This window comes from Fistularia commersonii, chromosome 11 (assembly GCF_037954325.1).
Source record: "Fistularia commersonii isolate RoL2024-O1a breed Wild chromosome 11, RoL_Fcom_v1.0, whole genome shotgun sequence".
Lineage (NCBI taxonomy): Eukaryota > Metazoa > Chordata > Actinopteri > Syngnathiformes > Fistulariidae > Fistularia > Fistularia commersonii.
Window position 1 is genome coordinate 13,759,122 of NC_141294.1, and position 18,907 is coordinate 13,778,028.

General features: G+C 51.1%; 1 protein-coding gene across 1 annotated transcript in view; it reads left to right on the forward strand.

Moving 5' to 3' along the window:
• The window catches only part of LOC147229574 (dynein axonemal heavy chain 11), a 38,225-nt gene extending 20,393 nt beyond the window's left edge, over positions 1-17,832 (forward strand). The window contains exons 51-78 of the mRNA XM_086155082.1: positions 1,110-1,271; positions 2,961-3,194; positions 3,287-3,433; positions 3,520-3,633; positions 3,712-3,855; positions 4,347-4,529; positions 4,600-4,701; positions 4,781-4,915; positions 6,202-6,375; positions 6,492-6,727; positions 6,846-6,968; positions 10,291-10,495; positions 10,658-10,822; positions 11,036-11,176; positions 11,338-11,508; positions 11,851-11,973; positions 12,169-12,362; positions 12,433-12,581; positions 12,661-12,788; positions 13,036-13,263; positions 13,348-13,533; positions 15,013-15,147; positions 15,428-15,670; positions 15,877-16,059; positions 16,139-16,254; positions 16,387-16,499; positions 16,575-16,715; positions 16,789-17,832. Coding sequence (XP_086011208.1) covers positions 1,110-1,271; positions 2,961-3,194; positions 3,287-3,433; positions 3,520-3,633; positions 3,712-3,855; positions 4,347-4,529; positions 4,600-4,701; positions 4,781-4,915; positions 6,202-6,375; positions 6,492-6,727; positions 6,846-6,968; positions 10,291-10,495; positions 10,658-10,822; positions 11,036-11,176; positions 11,338-11,508; positions 11,851-11,973; positions 12,169-12,362; positions 12,433-12,581; positions 12,661-12,788; positions 13,036-13,263; positions 13,348-13,533; positions 15,013-15,147; positions 15,428-15,670; positions 15,877-16,059; positions 16,139-16,254; positions 16,387-16,499; positions 16,575-16,715; positions 16,789-17,036 — 4,623 coding nt within the window. The 3' untranslated portion in view covers positions 17,037-17,832. The remainder of the gene's footprint in view (positions 1-1,109; positions 1,272-2,960; positions 3,195-3,286; positions 3,434-3,519; positions 3,634-3,711; positions 3,856-4,346; positions 4,530-4,599; positions 4,702-4,780; positions 4,916-6,201; positions 6,376-6,491; positions 6,728-6,845; positions 6,969-10,290; positions 10,496-10,657; positions 10,823-11,035; positions 11,177-11,337; positions 11,509-11,850; positions 11,974-12,168; positions 12,363-12,432; positions 12,582-12,660; positions 12,789-13,035; positions 13,264-13,347; positions 13,534-15,012; positions 15,148-15,427; positions 15,671-15,876; positions 16,060-16,138; positions 16,255-16,386; positions 16,500-16,574; positions 16,716-16,788) is intronic.
• Positions 17,833-18,907: the final 1,075 nt, after the last annotated feature.

The following is an 18,907-nucleotide window of genomic DNA, read 5'->3' on the forward strand; positions in this document are numbered from 1 at the left end:
CGTGATGTGACGAGAGTTTGCACGTGCATTTTGAAGGAGTTCTGGGATTGATTTTCACTCGATTTCAACTGCGGAGTTCCGTTGGCGAACGTAAAATGTGTTGTATTGTCACTGAGGGATGCAGCGACATAGCCGAGGACAGACTGCGCTGTATTCGAGGGAAACATAAGAGACGCGGACCTTTGTTGTTCGCGAAATGCATCTCAATAAAAAAAATAAATAAAAAAAAACGTGTTGAAAAATTCACAAGAGATATTTATATATGTATATATGAACGTCATGCTGCCACACAGATAATCACTGCCCACTTTTGCATGCGTGACAGCAGATTTGTTAAATGATGGAAGGCAGGGTGTTTCTACTGTCCATGCATGTGCTGGCTGGAACCCCGGGGAGGTTTTTTGTCCTGCGGGATATGTATTACCTCTTTTTTACTTTTTGCAGGACTGCTATTTTGCAGCGTCACAGGGAAACCATCATGTTTCTGTTGTATTATATACCATTATGGTATCACTTACTGACTATATTACATTGTATATTAGATTACACATATTTATACACTTGAGTCTTCACGCCGTCAAATGTCTGTCATCTTTTCACCTCACCTGCGGTTTCTTTCTGCGTGCACTTTATACCTTCTACCTTATAGTTTAACATTTATTGTTTAATGTAACGGTGCACTTTACTGTCTAATTTGCACTTTATTGTTTTGTTGATTTCATGTCACCGTGGGATTGTGAGAAACGTCTTCTCCATTCCTCTGCATGTCCTAGTAAAGCGGATTGACAATTGACGATGTGCATGTATAAATGATTTATTTATTTTTTCAGTGATGTGACGAATTAGTTCCTAGCACTGAGTCAATGTGGCGAGCGCCACCTCTGAATGTAGTCTGCGTGATCTGATCTGTGTCCTCCATAAATCTGGGTGTCTTCATCTCTCCGGCGAGCCCAGTCCAATTGTGAGTAAATCATAGATGCAAAGGGCAGCTCCGGAGGGGATCTAGGCATTGCGTAGGCCGCTCGGTACGGACCGCGGGTTTCCACGTGCGCACGTTTCCGCGTCCGTACGCCATTCAACGACTCTTTGTCTTCCCGCCGCCGCTGCAGGTGGTGCTGTGTTTGTCTCCGGTGGGAGGCACTCTGCGTCTGAGGACTCGACGATTTCCGGCGCTCGTTCAATGCGCCACCGTCGACTGGTTTCATCCCTGGACCTCGGAGGCTTTGCGCTCGGTCAGCCACAGGTTCATCCGAGAGATGGAGGGCGTCGAGGTGAGGCCTTGGAATCGTGCGCCCTGGGATTTCGGAGCTCCCCGCTCGTGTGACGCGACTGCAAATACCATGACTTGTCAGCGTCTACGGGTGTTCCACATCTCCCCCTTAGCTCAGCCTGAGGCGGACTTTAATGAACACCTTTTAATTACTACAGTGCAGCTGGATTAACTTTTCCACAGATCCCTCATCATTAGTTCACTGCTGAGGAGCTGACAAATTGCTCAACACATGACTAGAGACTCACAGTGAGTGCAGGCAAATCATTGTTTTCCATCATCGCGGTGGAACGATCACCCGGGATCATTTATGTTAATGAGTGAAGAGTGATTAAACACATAACGACCCGACGAGGAGGCGCAGCTGTCACAACCAGGAAGTGTCGTCAGATAGATGAGCGCTCTCCACTGTACATACATTTGTCCGTCGGTGGATATTCATTTTGGAAAAACAAACAAAAAAAACAAAACAGTAGCTGCAGTGTGTCTAATACGGCATGCTGTGCTAATGCTACTAGCATCTGAGTGTAACACTACTAGGACTCAGATGGCAGCAGTGGCAGATACTTCAGTGCTAATGTTATTTGAGAATTTGAGTTGAATGACAGTGAAAACACCAGCTCACAGGTTTACGGAGCTGTGCGACAGACTGTGGGTTTAAACTACTTTGAGTTTGATTTCTTTGCCCACGTTTCCTTGTTCACACACACACGGCCTGTCCAGCACTGTCCAATAATTACTCCTATAACTTTTAGTTTTTTTTCAAAAATCTATCAGACGCGCTATCAGAGATCTTGGTCTGAAGCCGCTCTACGTTCTTCTACCGGCCCCTTGGCGGACCCTGGGTTTTTTTAGGCGTTAGCACAGAGCTGAAACTCGTTACAGAGCTCCAAAGGTGAGGCGGACGGGCGGGTGATAATTCTCGCGGTCTGTCAGCCTCTGACATTACACACTCTCCCTTGACACATGGCTCGGTGACATTAATAATATGCCTGGTAAATTTGGGACAGACCGTCGTTTAAGACAAAAAGTCATTAAATGCACTGTCTTGTTAGAGGAAAGAGATTAGATGATAATTAATTTAAAGTTTAGAAAGCCACAACCAAAAAATGGGCACCCAAGGCAATCAATGAGAGTCCCTTTTGAGATTTCAAACATGCTTTGTCAAAACCCACAATGTCAAATATTAATTAATATTTTTTTCTCGCGTCACCGTGATCATTAACAACGACTTTGTGAATTATGGTTCACTTAGATTCTTGCATTCTCTGCTCATTTGTTTTTGTTTTTAATAGATTACTTAGCGCGTGATGAATGGCGGCGCCGTGTCATCGAGCACCGTATGATGAATACCCGGTCTGAATGCGGCGCGTGGGCCGCCGTCTACACTCTTTGTAAAGTTGGAGGACACCGGAGAGGATGTTAACGGGGTGCATGTTTGAGGCGCTGCGTGCCCGCCGTCCAAAAATGTTATTTTCACCCACGTTTCAAAGCCCAATCATTCCCTGTAGCACCTAAATTTCAGATTGAGTAAGTCAGGGCCAACCACGTCCGATGGAAAAACTTGTAGATGAATTCAAAATTTATGAAGATAATATTTCAGCCCCCATCAGGTTGGGGATGTTAAACTCCACTCAATTCAGCTCGCCATCATCTCCCCTCTCCCCTCTCTGTGTGCTTATTTTTACAGCCTGCTGTCCAGGAATCCATCAGTCTTTTCATGGCCTACGTTCACACTAGTGTCAACCAGGCAAGTGAAAAATACCAGCGCAATGAGAAGAGGTACAATTACACCACCCCCAAGAGCTTTCTCCAGCAAATCACCCTGTACAGGAACCTTCTGCAAAAAAGCCGGGCTCAGCTCAGACACAAGATGAACCGCCTTGACAGTGGCCTTCGGAAACTCCAGACCACCGCCGCCCAGGTAGGGGACGGCGGCGTGAGTCCGATGGGAGCGCCGTCGATTTTTATCCTGACTTTTACCACATTATGCCTTGTAATTTTCCTCTGTTTAAGGTGGAGGATCTCAAAGCCAAATTGGCGTCCCAGGAAGCCGAGCTGACCTTTAAAAACCAGAACATCGAGGCCCTCATCACCAAGATCGGACTCCAGACCGAGAAGGTTGGCAGCAAGAAAGAGGCCGCGGATGTCGAGGCACAAAAGGCGAGATTTTCTTTGCGCCGCGCGGCACGATGTCCGGACGTTCACGTGGCTCCGCTTAACCAGGGGTGAATCGTATCGCCGCGCAGGTCACTGCCATCCGAGCGGAAGTCTCCGTCAAACAAAAAGACTGCGAAAAGGACCTGGCGAAGGCCGAGCCTCTGCTGACGGCTGCCACGGCGGCCCTCGACACCCTCAACAAGGTGCCCGATGCCGTTCGGCCGTTCGCCCCGAACGACGACTTGTTTTGCAGACGGTGAAACGCGTACGACTGTTTTCAGGTAAATCTTACGGAGCTGAAGGCCTTCCCCAACCCTCCCGCCGCCGTGATCAACGTCGCTGCGGCAGTGATGGTTCTGCTCGCTCCCCGCGGGCGAGTTCCTAAGGATCGGAGCTGGAAGGCGGCTCGAGCCTTCATGGGCAAGGTTAAGCTGTCACCGTGTCAATCACATCTGCCTGATTAATGCCCATCTCATTTGTGTGCGGACCTTGACCCCGGCCCTGCCCACCGCCTCTCCCTGGCTCACATTATGGCAGGATGGCTCCATGAATATGCTCACTCACAAGGGGAGCCGGCCTGACAACATGCTTTTTTTTTTTTCAGCCGCTGTGTGTAAAAAGCCAGAAACGCGGGGCTGAAAGGGGAGGTAGATGCCATTTGGAGTCGCGTGACATTTAAAGAACCGTCGAACATGTGATGGGGGGTTAAAAAAACAACTTTAGATAATTACGATGACAGAATATATATTACTTGCCTGTTTAGATGCCCTCATCCAATAGGCCGATTTATTTTTAATAGGTAACCTGTTTAGTTTTGAGGCATCTGCTCCCCGAAGACGGCCCTTGACTACCTTCTCCATCACTTATTACGCGTGCATGTCAACATATCCCTGGTTTGTGCCTCACTGCTCCTCAGGTGGATGATTTTCTGCAGGCCTTGGTGTCCTATGACAAAGAGCACATCCCCGAGTCCTGCTTGAACGTAGTGAAGCAGGACTATCTCAGAAAGCCCGAATTCCACCCCGATTTGGTTCGGACCAAATCGACCGCCGCGGCCGGACTCTGCGCTTGGACCATCAACATCGTCCGATACTATGAGGTCAGCGGGCCTTTCACCGCATTTGATTCTGCGTTTTTATTTGGATATTTATGAAGCCGCCGCTGTCTAGATTTACTGTGAGGTCATTCCCAAGAGGCTCGCATTGACGCAGGCAAACGCAGACCTTGAAGCGGCGACGTCCAAACTGTTGGCGGTTCAAAAGAAGCTGATGGTGAGTTAAAACTATACGACTCCGGTGAGTAAATCCTGATGTGACATTACCTCCATCCTTTTGCGGTTTATTTTTGTAGGATCTAGATGCCAATCTTCAGACTCTCACTGCTCAGTTTGAGCGAGCGACCGCTGAGAAGATCAGCTGTCAAGAGGACGTGACGCGCACCAACCAGACCATCGAGCTGGCCAACAGACTCGTCAAGGGCTTAGAGGTAAGCCAGGACGGCGAGGAGGAGGCATCGAATCATAGCACGTGCTATCAGTTAGCATGAGCATGCATTTGCTCACCACAGTGCTCTTTCTGGAATCCGGGTTAGTTTTCCTTTGCCCGATGGTTGTCCGTGTAGGACGGACAAAGGGAGATTTTGCGGTGTCGCTCAGCAGCAGGCAGAGGACATTCGTGACAGGTAAAGAGGGCTGAACCACACACAACGCTTGGTTGAACTGGGCAGCCGGCGAGCTGAACCCTTTCCAAGTGGCGAGGGATGAAGAGAACGCCACGCCACGCCACGCCACACCACACCACACCACACCACGACGCCGCTTTCAATCCGCGGCCAAAGCTGCGCACGCACCGTGGTACTCCGAGGAGACGGATAGCCCGACGGAAAGGGAGATAGATATAAAAAGATGCAGAAATGCAGAGAGGTACCTGGAGGAAAAAAAATGCAACCAGAAAGTTATGAAATAATAATATATTGAATATATTAATGTGAAGATGTTGCATAGCTGTATAATTTGGAATATTATATTCATCTCCTTTACATCTCCCACATGCCTTTTTCCGGCCGTAGAATCTGTTATGTTTATGGATGCTAATAGGAAATAAAAGATGGCCATTCCAGTGGCCATTTTGTAAGTTCGACTTTCTTATCCCGGAAAATAAATGCGGTTTGCATGGAACAGCTTGGCTTTTAAGCATATCAAGACAAATGTTTTGTCTTTATGGCATTGACCTGGAAGCAATAGTGTTCAGACTAATAAATCAGGCCGTCTATATTTAATCATTAACTTACCTCAAAGCCTCAACAGCTGTTGGAAATTAACAATGTCTCACCCCAGACTGAGTGATATTACAGGCAATCCATAATACATTAGAGTAAAATTATAGTGATTTTTAACTGTCTGAGAATTTATTATGTGACATATTCTGGATCCACAGCCCCTTGTAAGAAAATGCCATGCGTGATTTATCGTCGTCGGACTGTCACAGTCATCGTATCGAAGGTTTAAATAAATGCTAAACTGATGCAGGATGAATCCGCGGCCCAACTTCTGAAGGTTTTTTATTTATTTTTTTTAAAGGAATTGCATTTATATTCTCCGCCGCATCCCTCGTCTCAGTCGGTGGATTAAAGATTGCGCATTTCCTCACAGTGCAGACCGTGGAGTTGGGACTTTTCTCAGGGTGTCCCCGTGGCAGCGCCTTTGTGGATGTGCACGGTTTAGCCCCCCCGAGCCCGTGATTAACATTCACCGCTGCTCTTTGTATCCCCAGTCAGAGAAGGAGCGCTGGTCACGGGGTCTGGTTCAGTATGAGAAGCAACAGAAGACCCTGTGCGGCGACGTGGCCGTCACCTCGGCGTTCGTCTCCTACGCGGGTTACTTTAACAGGCGGTATCGCGCAGAACTCCTCGACCGCAGATGGATCCCTTTCCTCAGGTCTGAGAAGGTAACGTCAGCTGTCTTTGTGTGTTTTCCACATTCGTCCCAGTAGGATCCGTAAACTAACGGCACGCCCGCCAGCGCTCCGAGCCTCGTGTCACCAGAGCCCGCTCTCTGTTCCAGGTCTCGGTGCCCCTGACGGACGGCCTGGATCCGATCCTCATGCTTGCGGATGATGCCACCGTGGCCGCCTGGCATGACCGGGGCCTGCCAAACGATAGGATGTCCACGGAGAACGCCGCCATCCTGACCACCAGCGAGCGCTGGCCGCTCATCGTCGACCCGCAGCAGCAGGGCGCCAAGTGGATACGAAACCTGCTGGGGTCACGGCTGAAGGTGGTGCAACTGGGCCAGAAAGGGTGAGGAGACCCGGTCCCACCAACACGACACCCACATCCCGATGTGCATTCCTTTATCCCGACTTAAGTGGGGATTCGAACACGCCAACGCTCACGCGTCTCTTTTTTTTTTTTCAAGGTATTTGGACGTGATTGAGAAGGCCGTAGGCTCCGGGGAAACCCTTCTGATAGAGAATCTGCCGGAAAAGTTCGACCCCGTCTTGGAGCCTCTGCTGGGAAGAAACACCATCAAACGAGGAAGGTCAGGATTTTAACAACATGCTGAAATCGTACTGTTGTACTACGACACATTATTTCTAGAGCCGTGCGTCAAAAACAGAACACAGAAAAACCCTCCTGTCCCAGGCCACGAGCCAGCGGTTGATATTTTTTGGACTTGAAACTTTTCTTTTTTGCGACCAGTAATCCATTGAGACGCCACTGAAAGAATATTCGTTTTTCTTCCGGCCTTGTACGTCCTGCGATCCAGGACCTGACCCAAAAGCGGGTTAGACAGGAGGATGTTGGAGGCGAGCGCAGCCAGCCGCCCACCAGGGTGACCGGGGTGGACGGAGTTTAACGGGTCACAACCCGGCGGGAGCAAAATCGTCCGCTCAACAAAGACGCCGTGACCCGAAAACCCGTTCACATCCATCAAGGGTTTTATAGTCCTGATACACAAATCAATGTGCGCACAGCTTGTCAGAGTGTGGCTGAAGACAATGAGATCCTAGTTACCAGACGCTTGGATCTGGCTGGGCTTCGGAGCACCGCGGAGACATGACTAAATGCATTATCATTGCCCGGCCTTTTGATTATAAACGGATTTGCGGCACATGTTCCGAATCCCTGAAGCCGCCATATTGATCGGCCCGTCACGACAGGTGATAGATGTATATTTGTGTGTTCATATGCTTTAGTGCTGATGAATATTGAACAGCCGGGCCTCAGTGTACCAGCTGAGCGGGGGGGTGGCGGTCTCGTGTGAGGCTCCCTGTCCCAGACACAATTGTCGAATGTGAAACACTGAACTGAGCGCTCCTCCGTTGTCATTGCAAACCAAATGCAGCCGCAGTCATTCCAAAACGCCGCCCGCTGGTTTGCAGCGTTTGTCTTCATTCATCTTGCAGTAATAATAACTCAGCATCTGCAGAATGAGCGTGCTGACCGTTAACACACAAGACCTGCCTGCCAAACCGCAGCTTTAATTCTAATTATAAAGCTCCAAGTTTAAAGCTTCCATGTCAAAATGATGACTTTACACATATAAATGTGTATGTGAATACGTATGCATACACACATATATATATATATATATATATATATATATATATGTATACACATATACATACTGTTAACAGATGGGTGGCTGGCGAAATTAATGAGAAAATAAAAATATATATATTTTGCAGTGACGTGCGGTGAGGTTCATGGCTGGTGAGGCACTGACGTCATCACTGCACGTCTCTAAATGTGGTAAATGTGAATTTTTTTAAGCAATTTTGAAATAAAAAAAACTAAAAATGGTGAAGCGACGTGGAAAGTAACTTATACTTACATTATAATAACTATAGTACAAATCACTGAATAAATATAACCATTTAATATATTTTTTCATTTAGCATTTTTTTCTTTCCGTAATGACAGGCGAGGCCCGGCCTCCCCTGCCTCTGCTGACTGCACCTCACTGATATTTGGCTGAAATGCTCGCTAATGAATAAACTGTAACAGCCAGAAAGGGACCCCGAGTTTTTACATCGGCCAGTGGTATTTTATTGTTGAACAGGGGAATAATTTCCTAAAAATTAAATACTCTGGAATGACAGAAAAATCAGCAGGCACTAGGAAGAGAGCATCAGGTATTCTGCCTATGGCAGTAGGTTCAGGTAGTTTGCCTTTGCTTTTTGTCTGAAATGGGGATTAGCAAAAAACCAAGGGCAATCTTGTTGTGTGTGTATATGGACGGGTGTCCCGTAAGATACAGAGTTTGGGCGCCGGCGGGCCGAGGAGTCCTGAGCTGAAGAGGTGGCGCCGCCTCGCCGGTGCAGAGCTTGTTTAGTCGCACCCATGTGGAGATCATCGCTGATCGTTGCACTCAACGGCAATAACTTTGTGTCTTGGCGATAACTAGCGATATGAAGCGGGGAGGTAGCGCAGTGGCCCCGCGCGAAGCATCCAAAGGACAAAATAGCAAACACGGACGATAGAAAGCCAATAAAAGCAGACTGACGGATAAGAAAACGCTGCGTTTGGTGCGCCGTCTCCCCGGGATTGATAATGTAATCCACTTAATCCGCCGGAATTAATCCCGCTCGGCGACCGCTGGCTCTCCGCTGGCTAAATCCTGCGGGGCCCGCAAACGAGACGGGCCCGGATTTGTCGGGGAAATGATGAAAATTTCACGATATCGACATTCGAGCCGAGACGTCCCCCGGAGAGGATTCCGATCCGCGAACGTCCGTCGATACGGCGTCGGGGATTCGTCCGGCGTCCCGTCCGTCCGGAAGTAACAATTCATCATATTAGACCTGATTATAAGTTTATCCCTTGTAGATGACCCACACACTTGTTTCTGTCGATGATTAATACAACCTGCAGGGGCAGCCATGATGGATCTGGTGGGGTTCCACAGCTGAAGTTCATTAATAATTGGAATGTTGTAGAGTGTGAAGTAATGAATACTAATTATTCCTTTCATGGCTGACGGAAGACTACAAGCCAATCCATCAGCAAGGACTTTAATTTGGTGGAGTAATGGTTCTATCAATAGTACATTAATTCTGGCTTGTGGAGATATAGAGTTGAACCAGACCGGGGCCAAGAGGAACCTGTGCTGTAAAATTGGGGCCTGGCCTGACACCCAGGGGGCAATTAGAGAAAAATGAAAAGCTACCGGGTTCGTCAGGCCATCGCTAATTTAATTGAAATGCAGGAACAGATAAATATTGGCTGCCGCGGCGATAATGTTTCATGTTTATTCCGAATTATTTGTCTAGCGGGCGACCGACGTTCGGCGCGGCGCGGCGCAGGTGCAGGCGCCCGCCCGTAAGTCCGGGCGAAGAAACAATGGCTTCGCGAAGACGAGACATTTTGAAATTCATCGGGCCCGTCTGCCCTCGAGATCGACCCGCGATGTCTTCATCACTCGTTTCAACTGATTCATGACGGGCGCCACTTTCACAGCGGGAACATTGTGATAGAAAAATGCTGATTATGTGTCCGATTAGGAAGAAAACAAGTCAGAAGATGAAAGATCGCTCCTGATCCGCCGTAATAGTAGTTTGAAAAACCTTCCTGCGGAATCCCAAACCTCATCACCTGTTCATTTGCAGTCGTAATGGATTTTCTCGTCCTGGCCGCGTGTCAGTAGTTATCAGGATTTACTGCGCAGGATTTTCAGGACTTCTTATTTGCATTCAAAGTGTTTTCAGAAATGTGTTGCCATTAAGCCCGAGCAAAATTAATGCCGCACGATGTAGTTAGGATGTAAGTTGGGATTGTCTTATCTTTTGATGTTTGGGATCTTCTCCGTGGCTCACGCACGACCAAGAGCCTTAAAGATGACCTCTCCCGCCGTCACCCAGGTATATTCGGATCGGAGGCAAGGAGTGTGAATACAACAGCGGCTTTCGGCTGATCATGCACACCAAACTGGCCAATCCGCATTTCCCCCCCGAGCTGCAGGCCCAAAGCACCCTCATCAACTTCACAGTGACTCCAGAAGGTCTGGAGGAGCAGCTCCTGGGGCAGGTCGTGTCCCGCGAAAGGCCGGACCTGGAGGCCCTCAAGGTAAAGCCAAAAGTTCATGACAGGAGTGTGTGTGTGTGTGTGTGTGTGTGTGTGTGTGTGTGTGTGTGTGTGTGTGTGTGTGTGTGTGTGTGTGTGTGTCTGTTCCAAAAGCCCAACAACCAATAACCCGTCTCCACGGTCGGGTGTGTATCTCCACACCAGACGGAGCTGACCTCGCAGCAGAACCACTTCAAAATTGAGCTGAAGAGGTTGGAAGATGACCTGCTGGGCCGCCTCTCTGCAGCGCACGGTAATTTCCTCGGTGATATTTCTCTGGTGGAGCAACTGGAGGTCACCAAAACCACGGCGGCGCACATTCAGGACAAGGTGAGGTTGCAGTGACGGGTCGTCGTCCTCCTCCCCGGGGCAGGACTCTGCCTCAACACGTGGTTTTCTTTCTCCCCCTCTGCCACTCAATTGTTTCTGAATGTCACGCTGCATTTCACCGCGTCCGGAATTGGTGTAATGAGAGGTTTCCGGAGCACGACTGAGAAACTAATAGCTATTTTTTTGTTTTTTTTTCGCAACCGGAACACACAGGTGGCGGAGGCCAGCGAGAACGAGACAAAGATCAACGAGGCTCGTGAAATATACCGCCCTGCAGCAGAGAGAGCCTCGCTCCTCTTCTTCATCATCAACGACCTGAGCAAGATTAACCCCATGTATCAGTTTTCTCTCAAGGTGACGCCTTCAGCCTGCGCCTGGCCTCAGAAGACAGGCTTTTTCCGCGGCGCAGCGTTTTAATGAATGTTCCCCTTGTTCGTACGAGCTCGACCGCCCGTCCGGATCACGCCGGTACTCACCCGGCGCACGCGTTGCTTATCGCGCCTCTCGTCCCCCAGACTTTCAACTCGGTGTTCGGCAAAGCCATGGACTGCGCGGAGTGGGACGAAGATCCCGGGACCAGAGTGCCGGCTCTGGCCGAGGCCGTCACCTACTCCGTATTCCAGCACACCAGCCGGGGCCTCTTTGAGAGAGACAAGTTAACCTTCTTGTCGCACACCGCCTTCCAGGTGAGGACCTCGGCGCCGCCTCGGAGGCGGGGCGTCCCGTCACCCCGATCAATCAAAGTATTTCTCTGCCCCCACATTAACTACAATTAAAATCAGCCGGCGGGCCCGCACGCCGCTATTGATTTCCTCTCCCGCGCCGCTCAGACAGTCGCTTCTGACAAGGGGGACGGTTTTTAGGCCGTAATGAAATTATCTGTCATCGCGGCAACTTTTTTCCATCTCCGACATTGCGTGGTGCTGTTTCGCATTCAGCCGTCGCTCTTGAATCGTTCGCGAAGCCTGATTGAAAACGGATCGATTCCCCTCGGATCGCAACCCGACGTTCCTCGTCCTTCCCCTCAGATCCGACTCAAGCAGGGCCTGATCGATGCTCACGACTTTGACTTTCTCCTGCGTTTCCCCGTGGAAGCCAGCAAAGTGAGCCCCGTGTCCTTCCTCTCGCCACTCGCCTGGGGGGCCATTAAGGTACCGTTGCCGTCGTCACCTTCTAAATATCCACTTCTCTTGCGTATCTTCTGCCGCGCTGTCTCGTGAGTTTTTGAACAGCGACCGGAACAGGGTGCGTTTTCTCGGTCCTTCTCAAATCAGACGCGTGATATTAGAAAATTGTCAGCCACCTCAAAAAAGTCGTCGTTTTTTTTTTTTTTTTTTTTTAATTAGACGATCTCGGGTCTGGAGGCCTTCAGTGGGCTGGACCGAGACCTGGAGAGCTCACCCAAGCACTGGAGGAAGATCGTCGAGTCCAGCTGTCCGGAGAACGAGCGGCTTCCGCAGGACTGGAAGAACAAGAATTTCCTCCAGAAACTAATCATCCTGAGAGCCCTGCGCCCCGATCGGGTCACACACACACTCAGGTGAGTCCTCTTTCACCCGGATGTCCGTAGCACCGACACCTCAACCAACGCTCATCCTGGCTCTTGCCAGGAACTTTGTGGAGAACGTCCTGGGGACCAAATACGTGGAGGCGGCCGGCCTGGAATTCGACAAACTGTATGAAGACAGCGGCCCCTCGACGCCCGTATTCTTCATCCTCTCCCCCGGAGTCAACCCGCTCAAAGACGTGGAGAAACTCGGTGCGGCTGCACATCTGCATGCACGTCCCGCCTCTCCGCGGTCAAACGACGTCAGCGATTTCGTTTTTCTTCCTTTTAGGGTTGAGGCTGGGGTTCTCCATTGACCGGGGCAATCTGCACAACGTGTGCCTGGGACAGGGGCAGGAGGAGGTCGCCGAGAGAGCCCTGGCCAAGGCCTCCCAACTCGGCCACTGGGTCATCCTGCAGGTATGCCCGAGCGAGCCGTCGGCACCTGATGATATTATCTCCCCTCTTGGGGAAGGGAAATGAATTCAATTCGGTTCAATAAAAACCATAATTGCCCGGATCGGCTACATAAATGCCCCGTTTCAGGGGAGAAGCCAGCAGGGATGAGGAGGAAGGATCGTCTCCTCACACCGCAGGAGTTTCTGTGGAATCCTCCAGCTGCATGAATGATTGAATAATCCTTAAAGAAAGATGGTTTGATGTTCAGAATGTGCACCTGGTGGCGCGCTGGCTGTCCAGACTGGAAGCTCTCCTGGAGGCGGCGGCGGCGGACAGTCACCCCGGATACAGGGTGTTCGTCACCGGGGAACCGGCGCCCGGCCCCGAACGGCACGTCATCCCCAGAGGCATCCTCGAGAACGCCATCAAAATCACCGACGAGCCGCCGACCGGCATGAACGCCAGTCTGCACGCGGCCCTCAACAACTTCAGCCAGGTGGGCGGAGGAGCAGGCGCTTTCTGATTGGACGCCGAGATGTTTTATTTGATGACTTACTTTCTTCGCTCGCCTGGTTTCCAGGACACTTTGGACGTGTGCTCTCGAGAGCAGGAGTTCAACTCCTTGCTCTTTTCCCTCTGCTTCTTTCACGCGTCCGTGACGGAGCGACGCAAATTCGGTCCCCAGGGTTGGAACCACAACTATCCCTTCAGCACCGGAGACCTCACCATCTCGGCCAACGTCCTCTACAACTACCTGGAGGCCAACGCCAAAGTAACACGTTTTCCTCTGTTCATGTTCTTCTTTACGATTTGTCGAAGGGCGGCGCGGCGTTTAGCGCCTCCTCCTCACCGCCAGGAGGTCTCCGGTCGGATACCCAAAGGGGGTTTTCTGTGTGGAGCCTCCATGAGGGTTCCTCAGGGTTCTCCGGGTTCCTCTCACAGTCCAAACACATGCAGGAGGTTCATTCAGGGTGAATGCTTGGACGTCTATCTGACACGAGAGTGAATGTTGTGTTTCTACATGAGGTGTGAATGACAGACTGACTTTTTGTTTGTCTATACGTGACGTGTGAATGGTTGTATGTCTCTATGTGTGGCCCTGTGATTGGTCCTCTGCGAACTCACCTATCGCCCAAGGCCAGCCGGGATTGGCTGCGGCGCTCCTCACGAACCTGACCGTGGGAAACGCGATACAGACAGCAGATGACTGAAAGGTTTAGGATAAAGTCGGGGTTCTAGAGAGGAAACGTGTTATTGACATGATCGATGATCAATACAGGATGTGGCTGCACCGGCTCCGTTGCGTCTCCACGGCCTGCAGGTGGGCCGGGTGGCGCCGCCCTCAGCAGCCTTACTACAAGTTTATTTACTTGGAACGCCTGACGAGTGCTGGCCGGTTTTTCTGTGTTTGGACTCCGTTGTCAAAGTGCAAAGAGCCTGGCATGGCGCCCCCCCATGCTTTCTCTTCCCGACAGCGTCAAACACCGGCCTGAAAAACAGCACCGGATCTCTGAACTAGTCGCTAAAATCCTCCTCTTTTAACCGTAATTTATGGAAAAAGTATTATCCCCGATGTTTTCTACATTTCTCTCACAATCACGAAGATACAACCCGTAATTTAGCTTTATTTGGAGAAGGCAAAAAACAAGAAAATCGATTCTTTGAGGGGGGGGGGGGCTCTAATGCGTTTCTCTGAGAACTCCTATTACTCCGGTCACAACCAATTATGTCTCGGAGGTATTCTGCCCTCCAAAAACGAATGTCCTTCATTATGTTAACCAAACAGTAACCTGTATGTGCGTACACAGAGAATTCATTAGGGGAGCAATGAAGCGTTATCCTAAATGTAATTACATGCAGCCGATGTGACAGTTCACAACGCTACATAAGTGATCACTGCAATTAGAGCTGATGAAGGAAGCAATTTGCAAAACAATACAGGTACAAATGATTGTGAACCTCCAGCTTTAGTAATTTGTTATGAATCACAGGTTCTTTTCTTCCTCCTTCACCCTCACGGATCACAATCTCCCGCTGAGGGGAAGAGACACTTCTGCCATACATCTGATCCTCGCGTTTAAAGACGCGTAGTTTTCTCGCATCCCGCCGCCGGTATCGTTGTATTTAAGAAAATTCTAAGCGCTTACCCAGCTGTTAAAGAAAATGATTCGGGGGGAAAATACATTTATAGTCATCGGAGCCATTTTGAGCTGCATTTGCAGGACTGGGCGAGACGCTGAGCGAGCCGCGCTGTGTGCAGGTGCCCTGGGAGGACCTGTGCTATCTCTTCGGAGAGATCATGTACGGGGGCCACGTCACCGACGACTGGGACCGCAGACTCTGCAAAACATACCTGCAGGAATTCATGCAGCCCAAAATGGTGAGTCGCGGGGAGATTTTAGTTCCTGTCTGGGCCCACGCCGCCCAGGTGACCAGTAGTAATAGAAAACCTGCAAAGTTGTTCAGTGTTAGTAAAGTGCAGGGCGCCCTCTTGGGATGTAACACCAAACTGCAACCGATGGGAAGAGAAGAATTAAAAAAGTCAGAATCAATGAATCCGGCACCTGAGACCGGTTCCGTCTCCTCAGTCAAAGAGACGACGGTGTATTTATTCTGCAAAGAAAATAGAGAGAAAATAAAACCACAATGTGAATTCTCAGTTGGAGGGGGAGCTGTTCCTGTGTCCCGGCTTCCCGAGCCCCCCCTTCATGGACTACGCCGGATACCACGGCTACGCCGACGAGCGGCTCCCGCCGGAGAACCCGGCCCTGTACGGCCTGCACCCCAACGCCGAGCTGGAGTGTCTCACCGTGGCCTCGGACGGCCTGCTGAAGACGCTGCTGGAGCTGCGGCCGCGGGACTCGTCCGGCCGGGACGGGCCGGCCCACTGCTCCGAGGACAAGGTGGGGAGAAGCTGCGTCGGCCTCGTGCACGGCAGGGGTGGAAACATTCGCACGGCTCGTGGAGTTTATTGAAGACCGTGACGCCAACACGGCTCCGTTCCCTCCTGCGGGAACCAAAGCCTCTATCCGCTTTATATGATTCCTTCCATCCGCGCGATGTTTTCGACGTCAACAAACGACCCCGTCGCGTCGGTGCTGTTTGCCAGGTGAAGAACGTGATCGAGGAGATCCTGGACAAACTCCCCGAGGAGCAGAACCTGGCGGACATGCTGGCCAAGGCGGCGGAGCGGAGCCCGTACGTTTCCGTGTGTCTGCAGGAGTGCGAGCGCATGAATCTGCTGCTGGCGGAGATGAGGAGGTCCCTGGATGAGCTGGATCTGGGCCTGAAGGTACAGGAGCTCGCCGTGAAACGGTCCGTCGAGACGCACTCCCGACTTCCTGCCGACGCCGGGGCTTGTGTGTCCGCAGGGTGAGCTGACCATCTCCTCCAGCATGGAGGCCCTGCAGTCGGCTCTGTGTGCGGACTCTGTTCCAGAGACCTGGGCCAGACTGGCCTACCCCTCCTCTAAATCACTAGCAGGATGGTAACTGCGCACACACACACACACACACACACACACACACAATGTGTTTTTTGGGGGTGTGTTCTCTTTTGACTCCAATGTGGGGATTATCCTGAGCTATTGAATCCTGAGAGAGAACAAGGTGTTTTCCAGGTTCAGTGACGTGAGGAGCAGCTCCCACGAGTTGGACAGCTGGACGCAGGACTTTGTTCTGCCCGCCGTGGTTTGGCTGCCGGGGCTCTTCAACCCGCAGTCTTTCCTCACGGGTAAACTCGCCGCCCCCCGTGACAATTCAGCAAACGTTCGCGGCGCAGGACTGCATACCCTCCGATCTCCCGCAGCCGTGCTGCAGAGCGTCGCCCGGAAGAACCAGTGGCCGCTGGACAGGATGACGCTAACGGTGGACGTGACGAAGAAGACCAAAGACGACTTGGGGCATCCGCCGCGCGAGGGAGCCTACGTCCACGGACTGTTCATGGAAGGTCAGGGTCAGCCGACGCCGAGGTCCGCGGAGTAAACGGTCGGTTACGACTCCTTTACCCCCCCGTCTCCCAGGAGCCCGCTGGGACACCCAGTCCGGGGTCGTCTGCGAGGCCGTCCCGAGGGATCTGACGCCGCCCGTGCCGGTGCTGTACGTCCGGGCCGCGCCTTCGGAGGAGCAGGAGCTGAAGAACACCTACGGGTGTCCGGTGTATCGCACCAAGCGCCGCGGCTCCACGTACGTCTGGACCTTCCACCTCAGGACCAAACAGCCGCCCGCTAAGTGGGTCCTCGCCGGAGTGGCCCTGCTGCTGTCGGTGTGACGGACGCTCGGCGGGACTCCGACGCTGCCGAATCACAAGTACAAATAGATAGATGTCTGCCGTTTGTGGTCCGCTACGTGTTACGATTGGAAAAATCAGCGGAGATGCAGGTTTAGTCAGCGCCAAACCTGTTGTTGGTGCGTCCGGCGCGGCGGCTGGTCTCCCCCGAGCTTACGTCTCCATTTTAGAGCGTGTAATTCTGGATCGGGAGCATATTTTATTGGTAGGTCGAGATTAAAGAAGCTCCCCGGCTGCCCCCCCGCTCACCGGATGATACACAATGCCGTCTGGAGGTTCCCAGCCTGAATTCCCAGGAGATGATGTGCACGGCCGCTATTGACTTTTAAATGAGGTGCATTTGACATTGACCTTTGGTACGGCGGCGGCAGAATACTAACAGACCGGTGTAATTCATTCGGCCTGGCCCGCCGGAGGAAACCTATTCAGAGACACTGATAGCTTTCCACGGGACGGCAACACATCCTTTATGTTCACCTCCGCACGAATCTGAATAGACCCGCCGAACGTCGGAGCTCTTTAGCGCTACGCGAACGCCGAGACGTGCGGGTCGGAGTTTAAGAAGAGAAAGAAGAAGAAGGGGCTCGTCGTCACGGCGGGAAGCGGGAGATTGTAAAATACTGCGAGAGAGCCGAGGTTGACCGTCGTCGTGGGAATGAAGATAAAGGCCCCTCCATCAGGAAACGAGTGACACCGATGAACAAATCTCTGTGATGAACAAATCTCTTCGCTCTTTGTCTCGGGGTTTAAATTCTCTCCGACCCCCGTGACTTTTTTTTTTTTTTTTTTTTGTTTTTCCTTTCCTTCCGAGCGGCAGCAGATGCAGGAAAGATGTAGGACAGAGCCTGCGTTCGGCGCTGAAATGAAGAAGCCGCTCTTCCTGTGGCTGGTCTCCACCAGCCCTCTTCCCCTCATTAGCGCTCGGCGGCAGCTGGCCAGTCATTCGCTGACGGGGAAATGATAACGTGCCGGCGGGGTTTTAGAGGAAATGGCAGGGTAAGCGTCCCCACGCGGCGGGGGTCTTGTCACAGATAGTGGTGCTGCAGGCCAAGCGGGACACCTGGTTCACGGCTGCGAGGGCATCTGGCTCACACCTCCGAGTTACACAATTATTCAAGAAAAACAGCGGTTTTAGCTCGAAAACATTGTGCATTTGAATGACACTTCCCATGTCTAACCGCGAAAACCTCCTCCGTCTCCGACGGCGGGCTCATAATTGCGATCCGCGCTGTTCTCGGCTATTTTTAGCAGCTGAACATTCTTACGGGTTTGAAGAGCCGAGTTTCATCTGCGAAGATATTTACATAAAACGCGGGGGAGCCGGGTTCTGGCGTCTGCTCCCGGAATAGCTGCTGCTTCCACAGACGCACACCTGTCCTTTGCGTTTGGGCGGCAAACAAAATACCCTCCAGGTAGTACATAGATATCATTTTATATATCTATATATACATATCTATCACGTCACGGTACTTGTGGTGCAGCGCTGGTACTTCTGTGCCAAATATCTTCACGGAGTGCATGCAAATGAGTTTAATATAGAAACGAACTAATGAAGTAGCATGGTCGGGTTTAACTTGCTTTTCTCACTCCATGAACGTTGTCCCTAACATGTAGATGAAGTGTTACCTCGCTGTTTTGTGGTGGCTAAAGTTTGGTGACAGTAGTTTGGTTGCGTCGTGCTATAAATCTCATATCTGGTGAGCGTCACTCTTCTCTTGACTGTTTTGTCCGCTTTGCACACACTAGCCATATTCTTAATAACGTTTCTCATTTTTTTTCTCAAAAAAAAAACATTTTATTACATGCGCAGGTGAGTCCGGCGGTCCGTCCACGGTTCGCCGCTTCAAGCAGAC